The following is a 12,267-nucleotide window of genomic DNA, read 5'->3' as shown; positions in this document are numbered from 1 at the left end:
TTGCATCAGCTTTTATACCTCCTTCTAAGACGTTGTCTAATCGAAATATGAAATTCGTTTTGCGTTCTCTCACCCACCTTTTATTGTGAAGTTAAAATACGTTTTTGTCCTTTGATAGTGCGCAAGAAAAAAATGGTGCTAATTTTGTTTATTTTTATTGAACAAATTTAATATTTATCGTAGTTAAAAAAACATATTTCGTCGCGAAAAGTGTTGCCACAGAAAAATAAGTGCAAAGCTGCGTTAGGCGGCGACTTGGTGTCCATGGCGACACTAACCACTTACCATCAGGTGGGCGTTATACTCGTCTGCCTACAGAGGCAATAGAAATACTATCAAAATACCAGATTACTACTTTGTATATCAATAGCCAAACGAAATCCTTAGATATTTGATTAACAAAATGGTGACGGAATAAAAACAATTGCATCATTTGATAATTTTATTAAACAAAAAGTAATATTTAATCAATGACTAGGTCGTTGTAAATGTATGATTTATTTATTCATATACAAAACATTAAAAATACACTGAGTGTTATTAATAGAAAAACTAAAAAAAAACAAAAAGAAATCTTTTTAAGAAAGAATTTCGTTAACAGACTATGCGTATTCATGTGTACAATGAAAATTATTTAGACACAAGCTTTGGTTTATATAAAAAATGTGAATTTACAATATGTATGAACTCCATTCGTTTTTTTTTCTATTTAAATTTATGTTACAAATGCCTCGTTGTAAAATGTTAATAATGCTAATGTTACAAAGTTCCCACCGATAAAAACAGTATTGTATTGTTATTATATATTATAAGTATTGTTCATTTTATTGTTTACGTAATAATGAAATATTGTTGTTTTCGTGAAACTGAAACAGAAAGAAAATGATTTGTTATGATTTCGAATTAAAAATAATACAATAACATCTTTCTATTAAAATTATCATTCCTGAAAATCAAGAAATATTTATAAAAATAGAAAAGAGCCTAATACTATTTTCTCTTCTGTTAGTCAACCAATTTTTTTGTATAGAAGTCATTGAGGAGTGTTAATATTTTATTATGAAATAAATATTGCAAAATTTTTTTATTCTCACAACAAAAACAAAATCAATAACAAAACAGAAGAGAAAATGAATTACATAAAACTAATTTAATGTTAAGGCGTCTGTAATTATGGTCGAATTTCCCTTAACTGGCTAACTGGTACTAATAAACAGTTGTTAGAACGATTAAAAAAACTTAATAGAGAATACTCTGAGACCTGTTTTATTTTTACACAACTTTTGGTTTTCTCATATGCATTGACTCCGACTAAGACTGCGACTATGTTACAGTAATCGGTACTGCAAACTAATAGATCAGTGTTTCTCAACCACAGTGCTACGGCATTTTTATGTGTCCCCAAATTTTACATTAAAAATTATTGTCACATAGCCTAAACAACTTTGTCGCGACATAAAAAAGTTTGACAATCACTGCAATAGACAAAAGAGGCCATAATACGAAATTATGTGTTAGCTATGTGCTAACTGTTCGCCCATCAACCCGAAAAATACTAAAATATAGGTTTATTAAAATTGAATACGAAAAAATGATTCTCACCTTAAAACACTTGCACCCTATGATTCTCCCGATCACATACGATGATATTTCCACCGGTCATGACAGCGATTCCCTCTAATCCCTTAAATTCCCCGTCTCCGGAGCCCCAAGAGCCAAACGCCCTGAGGAAGGTTCCATCCGGATGGAAGATCTGGATCCTGTTGTTACCGGAATCAGCCACTACGATGTAGCCTTGGTCGTCCACTGCTACACCTCTGGAGAATACAAAAAGATATCAATAAGAAAATCTAGATATGCCTAGAATTAAGCGGTTAGGTTAGTTAGGTTTACGGTAGGCAGCGGCTTGGCTCTGCCCATGGCATTGCTGAAATCCATGGGCGACGGTAACCACTCACCATCAGGTGGACCGTGTGCTCGGCTGCTTACAAGGGCAATGAGAAAATAAAATAAAATAGACTGAGGACTCCACCAATACGGGTATTAATCGTTCTAAATTTTGTTTTCTTCAGGCTTAGCATTTAGATTAGCAAGAAGACTTAGCATTTAGATTCTCTGGTATTTTCCGAAGCATATGTATATCTAGTTGGTGGTCTACACTGGTGGTAGTACCTGTTGTGAGTCCACACGGGTAGGTACCACCATCCCGCCTATTTCTGCCGTGAAGCAGTAATGCGTTTTGGTTTGAAGGGTGGTGTAGCCGTTGTAACTATACTGAGACTTTAGGAACTTATATCTCAAGGTGGGTGGCACACTTGTGTTGTAGATGTCCAGGGGTTCTAGTAACCACTTAACACCAGGTGGGCTGTGAGCTCGTCCACCTAAGCAATAAAAAAAAGTTGTAGTTTCTACGACAGTTCTCGAAGCTTCCTTATAGATACAGCACCGGTCACCGTCCTCGCCGAACCCGTCGCTTGCGACGAAGGGCTCGACGAGTGAATTAATCCATAGACACAGCCCACTGAGTTTCTCGCCGGATCTTCTCAGTGGGTCGCGTTTTTGATACGGTGGTAGATTCTGCGAAGAACTGCTCTTGCCCTAGTGTTAGCAACACTCCGGTTTGAGCCCCGTGAGCTCACCTAAACACGTTAGGGTGAAGCTGAAATAGCCTCTCAAGGCTATCAGCATAGGTAGGAAAAAATAGATACAGTACAAATTGCAGCTGCCAGTCTCCTGACCTGAATGGTCTACATAAAGTGCGGTCGGCCGCGCTTGTAATTTCGCTTTATGAGCGATTAAAGTCAGGACTTGTTCCTTGATATTCACGTTTCAAGAATTTGCGATGCTTATGAGCACGAGGTTTTTGTGGCTATCGGCTTTGAACACAAACAAAAACAAATCTTTTGTTTACATTTCAATTGACTTATTTACATATTTTTACAGAAGGAAATCGTGCAAAATTCATTTATTAAATTCATCTTATTCATAATTAAAATTAACTCCTACCATCACCCTGCCCATTTCTGCCGTGAAGCAGTAATGCGTTTCGGTTTGAAGGGTGGGGCAGCCGTCGTAACTATACTTGAGACCTTGGAACTTAATACTCAAGGTGGGTGGAGCATTTACATTATGGATGTCTATGGGCTCCAGCAACCACTTAATACCAGGTGGACTGTGAGCTCGTCCACTCACCTAAGCAATAAAAAAAAACTTCAAGTGTTCCAAAAAATTATTTTTATCTGAATTGATAACTGAAATAAAACAACTTAGAGCTCCCATTAACGATATGACACATTTTTCTGGTTGTAAAAATAATGCGCGTTCCCCGAAACATTCGGGGACGAATTTATTATTGTCTGGTCTCTCGCACCTTGACCGATTTCGCAACCCTATTTCCGAAGTGAATGCATGATCGTGTATCTGTAACTTTTTATAAGCGGGCGGCTTTTTAAATCAACAATCACATGTTAGATTTTTATAATCTCATCAGTGGCAATGGGCTGGCCATATTAATCGGCCAACCGATAATCGTTAGGGTAAACCTGTTCTTGATTGGGGACCGCGAATTGGTAAAGGAAGTGCAGGATGCCCTCAGACTCGATGGAATGACGATCTATGGAGGGTGGCTGGCAAGAGCTGGATGAGAGAAATCGAGGATCGTGCTCAGTGGCATGCGATTGGAGGGTCTATGTCCAGCAGTGGACTGCTATAGGCTGATGATGATGATGGTCTTGAAGGTTATTAGGAATCTACAAGATTCTGCTCTTATAGCTTAGTTCAGCAATGAGGCTGCCGTATTGCACATGATGATATTTATTTAATGTGAAAAATATGCTCACAAAAACCGCATTACATTCTGTGAATAGCTAACGCCCACTTGATAGCGCCGGACTATGAGTAGATTGATACAATGATAGTAGAGTAGGTAGATAAATATTTTAAGCCAATATTAGGGTTTAATTTCGGGTTTCGAGTACGTGATTCAGATACGTGGTCGTGATCGAGGACGACCTAGCTGGTGTTCGTCGTCATTTGAATATTATTCTAACTACCGTCAAATTTATCATTAACTTTTTTATTGATTCCGTTCCACAAAACTACTAAACGGAACATCTAACCATAAAATAGTTTTAATTACTTTAAGAAAGTGTGAAAAAAGAAGAAAATTATATGGCAATGGTTGTAAATAAAGTTCATAAACTATCTTCTCGTTTTCTACAGGGCCATGATTACCAATGCAATGGATACATGATATGTTGAGGTGATTTTTGAAAATTTCGAGCAGTTTAGTTGCGAAATTAGAATAGCATGTCTAATTCATTTTCCGAAGTGGATATCTAGTTGTCGATTTAATTATGATGATGATGCTATTTTTATTTTTTTATTTTTTATTGCTTAGATGGGTGGACGAGCTCACAGCCCACCTGGTGTTAGATAGTTACTGGAGCCCATAGACATCCACAACGTAAATGCGCCACCCACCTTGAGATATAAGTTATAAGGTCTCAAGTATTGTTACAACGGCTGACCCACCTCTCAAACCGAAACCCATACTGCTTCACGGCAGAAATAGGCAGGGTGGTGCCACAAGAGGTCCTGCCACCAGTAATGTATATATACTATTTTTTTATTAACGGCATTAGAATAAAGTTACACAAACCTCGGGAACTTAAACTGGCCATCTTCGGACCCTTCTTCGCCGAACGAAGACAGAACTCTACCGTTTACATCGAAGACCTGGATCCTGTGGTTGTTCGAGTCTGAGACCAGAACTCGGTTGGTGCTGGAAACCGCAATGTAATGAGGATGTTCTAGTTGACCAAGCTTGGCCCCGAAGGAACCAAATTTACCCACGAAGGTGCCGTCGGATTGGAACACCTAAGGAGAATAAAAGTAAATAAGATTAAAGCCTTTGATGAAGTAATTTTTTTATCACAAACGCGGGAAAGAATCAAATAGCCAGAAGGAAAATTGGAGAAAAGAGCAGACTGGATTGTAGTCGGTTTTTTGGGGAACATCCTAATCTCTTAATTTGGGAAAATATTATTTTTATTCGTCTTTAGTTAATCATTTAGTCTTTTGATTTATTTGGAGGTAAGTAGATAGTCCATTACAACTAATAATAACAATTCTATCATATAACCAGAAAGTTCTTGCGTGTCGTCGGTTTAGAGATTAAAAATTCTTCAATTGTTGAATAATTACCCTATATTCCAACAGGCCAGAATTGGTTTTTAGAAAGAAAAAAAACACGGTTTCTCTCGATAGAATAATAACCTTCATAGTGCGATTCTTTTTTTTTGACAATTCATTTCTTTTTCTAGCAATTAATTTATTGGAAAAATTGCGCGGCGCATCTGCCGTAGAGGCTTATTAAAGTGCTAATGAAAATTGCTTTTCTGATTGGTTTTCTTTCGCGATAATTACGTTTTGTATCTTTCAACTTTTTTATCTTTGAATATTATTTAGACTATAGTGTAATTTTATCCATTAGTGTAACATAACCATTTATTTTTATTATTAGTCTTGAGTAAAATTTTACATAATAAATTTAGTACTTCATTAGGTTTTATTTTATTAGTAGCTAAAGTAATTGTAATCTGTGCTAATGCGTGTGCCTAAATTTTAATATTTATGATTGATTTAAATTAGAAACTCAAAAAGTTAGACATTCGTTACTTTTAAAAGCTTAGATTAAAGTTTCGTTGCACTGCAATAGCGATTAACCTTTGAAAGGTTCGCGGACCTCAAAATTGACTTGGGGTACAGATATTGCGATGATCCTCTGTCAGTGGTTCCATTATCACGAATAGACCCATATAAGTGAATGTACATTTTCTATACTTTTGTATTAGTACTTATTACCAGTATCACTAGTGGTAGGACCCTTTGTGATCACCAGTGGTAGGACCCTTTGTGAGTCCGCACGGGTTGGTACCACCACCCCGCCTATTTCTGCCGTGAAGCAGTAATGCGTTTCGGTTTGAAGGGTGGGGCAGCCGTTGTAACTATACTGAGACCTTAGAACTTATCTCAAGGTGGGTGGCGCATTTACGTTGTGGATGTCTATGGGCTTCAGTAACCACTTAACACCAGGTGGGCTGTGAGCTCGTCCACCCAAACAACCAATAAAAAATATATATATATATATATTATATACGTACTGTTTATATAATTATATATGTAAAAGATGCTGTAGGAAACTTAAAGATACATACTAGAGCAACTAAGCTGTTTTCTGTACGTACCTGCACTCTATGGTTTTCCTTGTCACACACGTATATGAATCCGAGGGCGTCAGTGGTGATGCCCCATGGGTAGTTGAACTTGCCGTCTCCGGTACCTTGGCTCCCGAAGGCTCTTAGGAAGCGACCTTGAGGGTCAAAAACCTGGTTAAAGAAAAAACGAAATCAGTAAACGGTATCCTAAAATTATTCACTTTATAATTGCTCTATTTTTCTGCTTTATTAGGTATTATAGAGCTTATGAATAATCTACCTAATGTTAATGTTTGTTCAGTCGCATTTTGACTGTAATTACTGACATCTCAAAGCTTAAATTCAGTTTGTATATTACATTTTCTATCTTGTTTTGTTAATTGTCTTGTAAAAGTTTGGAAGATAATTAACTTCATAACTAAATAACTTTCTTCACCAACACATACATATAATAATATTGATAACACCGAACACCAATAACTATAAAACAAAAATGAATAAATGAGAAGAGAAAGCTATATAAGTTTTTTTTTTCTTGCTTAGAGGTGTGGACGAGCTCACAGCCCACCTGGTGTAAGTGGTTACTGGAGCCCATAGACATCTACAACGTAAATGCACCACCCACATTGAGATATAAGTTCTAAGGTCTCAATATAGTTACAATGGCTAACCCACCTTTCAAACCGAAACGCATTACTGCTTCACGGCAGAAATAGGCAGGGCGGTGAGTTATATTTTTGCCTATTTACGTATTTCAACTTTACTTTTTCAATCGTTTTGAGTTATTTATTACGCATAGACAATTTTATTATTCAAGAAGTTGTCGATGTTATGGTTTTGAAAATAGTTTCCTTGTATCTTGTAGAAAATGATTCAATTTTAAATCACTTCAATGTTGCTTAATTCTCAAAATTCCTTTGAAATTTGACAGTGGACTCGAACCGTTGGTGTGCATTAGCAGACGCTAAAATTTAACAATAATAAGAGATGACTCATCAGAACAAAAGTTGTCCTTTCGGTTTGTGTCAGACTAACCAACTTATAACAAGACAAGCGGCCTGCTCCGGCTTCGCTCGGGTCTTTAACAAAAATTCCAACGATATTTGTAGTTGTTTAATTTTTTTAAATAAAAGAACACTTATTGCGGCATAACTATAACAGTTAGACATATGATGTCGCGACACTTTTTGTAAATAATAATGTATTATTTTATTCTATTAGGTAATTTTTTACACCTTGGGTTACATTGTTGGAGTTTTAATAAGGATACCCCTGATTTTTTCAAAGATTATTATAGCCTATGTCAATCGGGAATAGTGTGGCTTCTAAACAGTGAAAGAATTTTTCAAATCGGTTCAGTAATTTCGGAGCCTATTCAATACAAACAAACAAACAAATCTTTTCTCTTTATAATATTAGTATACACAAAGATATTTGTGGTGTCCTACAGCGGCAGGAATTACCGTGACCAAACTGCGAAGGAGTTGGTCGCAAACGAATAATGTTTTACGGAGAGAGCTGTATATTAATTAAATACAACATTTTAACAACACAAAGGAATTTTCTTCGGTATCTGCGAGCTATAAAACGTTATTTTTTTTAATTGTAATTATATTATTTGTGATGTTTCAAATCCTTTACAGTTTATGACAGACAAAACAAGTTTTAATTATATCTCAGAGGAGTAGTGAAAGATTTTGAAGGAAAGTTATTGGATTAAAATTGCTTACTCTGTTGGTGTTTTTAATTGTGCCTATCTATTAGTAGACTCTGGTGTGTCATTTCAATTGTAATTAATGGATGTCTGCTTATGACTGTGATTACCAGAATCGTGTCCACCACATAGAGAATCCCAGTCACAATAGTATTAAAATAATAGCACTATCGTTCAAACTAGAGTGTATGATACATTAGTAGTATTCTGAGCGGTGATAGTACATTCGTACGACTTATCACTAATGGATACGTCGATTTATAATACTAACGTGTTTTCTTGCATCACAAAATCCAAAGTGCCGATCGTAAATATGTAATATCACAGACAATAACTTCATATAAAACGGTACTAGATCTGCTAGCTCTGTTCAAAATATTTTCATTTTATACAAACTCATTTTTTTTTTTTAATACTCAAAAGCCGGAAATTGAAAATGAGTTCGCTGTTTTAAAAGAAAGCAGAAAACTACATTAGCTATTTTTTAATAAGCACCGTTTCCATAAATGGGATTCAAAAAATAAACTAAAATGTCGTGAGCTCTGAAGAGATGAATCTAGTTTTCATATTGAAGTTCACTATAATTATATTCCTCGTGTATCTTCGTATCAGTAGGACGGTAAATATTCCTCGTGTAACAGCAGGACGGTGGTAAGATTCGCGGTGGTTAAAAATTCTGTATATATATTTTTTTTTTTTTTTTGAAGTGAAAACTTCTTTAGAATCGTTGTGATTTCAAACCGGATGCAACGGAAAAAACGACAGGTAAGAGACACAAATACAAAAATGTGTAGGATGAAGCCAGCAAAGAATGAGACAGAAATATACATACTATTTAATACAGCGCCATCTGTGAGATTTTTTAATACTAACGTGTGTATGAAAGCTCTTGTAGTGAATTTTAATTTAGGATTATACGTGAAATTAAAATATCAATTCACAGAGGGCGCTACCTTACAATTATTTACTAATGACAAAATTTTACATATACTTAAGACGTTTAGGATAATTGTATTTTAATTTTGGAAGGTTTCACTTCTACCACGTGTGAATTGCACACATTTTGTAATTTTTTTTTCTCCTACATATGCTGATAGGCTTGAGAGGCTATGTCAGCTTCGCCCTAAAATGTAGGTGAGCTCACGGGGCTCAAGCCGGAGTGGGGCTAACACTGGCCCTAGCAAAAGCAGTGCTTCTATCTACCACCGGATCGGAAACGCGACCCACTGAGAAGATCCGGCGAGAAACTCAGTGGGCTGTGTCTGTGGGTTAAGTTTACCTGTATGCGATGGTTGTATCTATCAGCTATGATGTACTGCCCGATGCGGTTAACAGCAACTCCTGCTAAGCAGTCAAACTCGCCTTCGCCGCTTCCATACTGACCGAACTCCTTGATGAATATTCCATTAGAGTCGAACACCTGGAGAAAAAATATCCGCATGAGTATTAGAAAACAGAAAATAACGGATGGACGGAGGACGCTTCCAAAATACTGGATATAATAACCCATTTAACGTAAGAGAAAAGCAATAACTATTCACTCAGGTGATTAGGAATACTTGTCGTTTTATTTTTTTGACCTGTGAACTAAAGTTAAGGTCGTTAGATATCGCTCATGTTCCTCTCAGGTCATTGAACTCGCATGTCAGTATAGTTAAAATTTTATCATCGCGCATTGAGGGCGATAGAAAAAAAAAACCAATAAAACGAATATTTCAGATAGGCTTTTTTGGTTTTGGTATCATTAGTTATTTTAAGTGTCTTCTTTATCGAAAATAGTTGCGATACAATGTATCTAAAATGGTCATTATTTGAAAGTAAAAGTCTTTGAACCCGAAGTAATTCTTTCTCGAAACGTCTATTTTAGTCAAAATAAAGCCAATCCCCCAATAGCTATTTATATATTATTATTTGTATTAGCATTGTGGGCGGAAACAATCTGGATATCTATCCCAATATCCATGAAGTCAAAGTATAATAGCATAGGAATAACAAAAATATTTAGCTTTGAAGGAAAAATTTAGCTGTACTGTTAAAATAGATAACTCGGTGGCACACACCAAGACGCTGCCTTAGAAGACACCTTGTCAATGTTAGAATTTGTAATATCAAAGAGATTTTTATCATCGCTTTACTTGAGGAGTAAAGTAACTTACTTGAGACCTTAGAACTTATATCTCAAGGTGGGTGGCGCATTTACGTTGTGGATGTCTATGGGCTCCAGTAACCACTTAACACCAGGTGGGCTGTGAGCTCGTCCACCAATCTAAGAAAAAAAAAAAAAGGAGTACATGCTTTGTTTATAGTATAAGAAAAATTTCATGCGCTTCTGCTCCAAATAATGACGACAGTACGAATCTAAATTTCGCTCGTTCGCTACGTTTTTGGCTCAAGGTCAAGACGGAAAACGCTAAAAATATTCGCAACATTTACCTATAATCATCTGTATAATGGACTTGTTCATAAATCGTATTCAATTGAGACGGATTTCCAACTTACGGACCGGGGATCTGAGATTGACAAATGAATTAGATTGAAAGAGGGCAGGATAATCCTTTCAACTTGTCGAATAATTTATTAGTTTTTGATTGGATTGCCGTTAAAGTCAATGACTGCAATTATTTTTTTCATTGCAAACACAGAAAGAATTATCGTCTATCTGCCGGAAACTATTTTTTTGAAGATCTATTTGTGAAAGTCATTAGTTTTATTGTGATAAAGGAATATATTAGTGACTTAAGATATTTCAGCTGTATTGTGGTTTTGGTGGTGTTAAAAGTCTTCTCTTGGTAGTATTTTACCTGCACTCTGTGATTTGATGAATCGGCCACGACCATAGTATTATCTGGACCTACAGCGATACCACGAGGCCATGTGAAACAACCAGGTTCGCTCCCCCGACTCCCCACGCTGAACTGTAATCGGCGTTTCTGCAGATACTGGCTCCTAGGGGAGGAACCTGCTGCTGCGAAACCTGCCGTCAACAATGAATAATTAATATCAATGAACAAAACGATATGGGTCTCACTCATCCAAGCACCAAACTATGTACACGCCACTCGTCGTTCTAACCTGCTACCGCTGCTGTAGCCGCCGTAGGGGAGATGGGGGAGCCTGCCGCGTTTTTTGAATCGTCATCAGAACTGGCAAGCTCGTTTGCCGAGCGCAAAGGCAGCCCGAGAGACAGACGACGCGACGCGCTCGAGGACGTGCCACTCGTGTCTCGTTCTTTACCGCGGGAGCCGTACTTGTTTTTCAAGTACCGTGCCCACGAGCTGAGTGCTGCTCCATCTTTCTCGCCAGTCGGTGGTCGTTCTGGCGAGCTTTCTCTAGACTTCAGCGCGTGAGATGACCTGCTACGAGACAACTCCGACCCTCCGGTCCCGGAGCCGTACCGAGCCGCCAAATACGCCGATGGCGATGCCGTGGTTGGAGACACAGGATCGTCCTGATCATCGTCGTCTCCCGCACCGAATCCGGTGTGACTACTTTTACTTCTTGCGAGACGGTTTCGCCGTTCTTTTAAGGCGAGATATCTCGATCTGGCCGTTGGATATTTAGAATCATCATCTATGGATGACGTCGTTTCTTCTTCTCTTGGCTTGCTGCCATAACGATTGTTGTAAGAAGAACCGGCACCGTATCGTGGTGCGGGCTCCTCTTCAGTTTGAGATGGTTGCCTTGATCGGTACCGAGTTTGTGAAGGTGGAGGATCTTTGGATTTGTTATCATGAGCATCACTGCGAGCATTTGAACTACGCGCAAGTAAAGGGCCGATGTCACTACGAGCCATCGCCTGGCTCTCGGGCTTTCTTTGAGGTGCAGGCTCCTCTTCACTCTCCTCTGACGAATCTGTTTCCTCTTCGGAACTCGTATCTGAATCTTCATCGTGCGCCGGCTCGGCGGGAGCCGGAGCGGGCGTAGGTCTCTGCGAGCCAACAAAGCGGCTCTGTACCCGTTGCGCACCTCCAGCTGTACCGTTGGTTGTAACCGGTGCAGTTCTCTCGTTTCCTGTGGAACATAATCGAGGATTTGGTTTTGGCCCACCACTGCAATATTTTGCTTTTAATTCTGCGATGGTTAATATTGCACCTGTATGCTTAACCGCCGAGCCAGAACTTTCTGTAGATGCGCTTGATTCTGTGCTAGGTGCTCTTGCAGCCGGTCTATGTGGTGTAGGAGCATCCGCGGATGGTCTTCTCCCGGTCGCTGCGGGTTTTTGTACTGGAGGTGGAGCTTTACGTTGTTGAGTACGTTGTAAAGATCCGACTGATTCATCAGATTCACCATCGCTTGACGCCTGAGAAATATATTGAAATTCGATTTGGACACCAA

General features: G+C 38.1%; 1 protein-coding gene across 9 annotated transcripts in view; it reads right to left on the bottom strand.

Annotated features, from left to right (window-relative positions):
• Window positions 1–429: 429 nt before the first annotated feature.
• Window positions 430–12,267, bottom strand: part of LOC101745812 (RING finger protein nhl-1) — a 122,180-nt gene continuing 110,342 nt past the window's right edge. For 5 of the 9 annotated variants that reach the window (XM_062669647.1, XM_012689564.4, XM_062669646.1 and 2 more), the window contains 8 exons: window positions 12,025–12,232; window positions 11,005–11,943; window positions 10,734–10,906; window positions 9,212–9,352; window positions 6,249–6,389; window positions 4,661–4,878; window positions 1,603–1,817; window positions 430–866 (listed from right to left, as the gene is read on the bottom strand). In XM_062669647.1, coding sequence (XP_062525631.1) covers window positions 1,604–1,817; window positions 4,661–4,878; window positions 6,249–6,389; window positions 9,212–9,352; window positions 10,734–10,906; window positions 11,005–11,943; window positions 12,025–12,232 — 2,034 coding nt within the window. In that variant the 3' untranslated portion in view covers window positions 430–866; window position 1,603. Of the gene's footprint in view, window positions 867–1,602; window positions 1,818–4,660; window positions 4,879–6,248; window positions 6,390–9,211; window positions 9,353–10,733; window positions 10,907–11,004; window positions 12,233–12,267 lie in introns of all 9 variants that reach the window. The other 4 variants (XM_038012399.2, XM_038012398.2, XM_038012401.2 and 1 more) reach the window with 1 other exon arrangement.

This window comes from Bombyx mori, chromosome 8 (assembly GCF_030269925.1).
Source record: "Bombyx mori chromosome 8, ASM3026992v2".
NCBI classification, from domain to species: Eukaryota; Metazoa; Arthropoda; class Insecta; order Lepidoptera; family Bombycidae; genus Bombyx; species Bombyx mori.
Note: the sequence above shows the minus strand (reverse complement) of the source record. Positions and strands in the feature narration are given on the sequence as shown.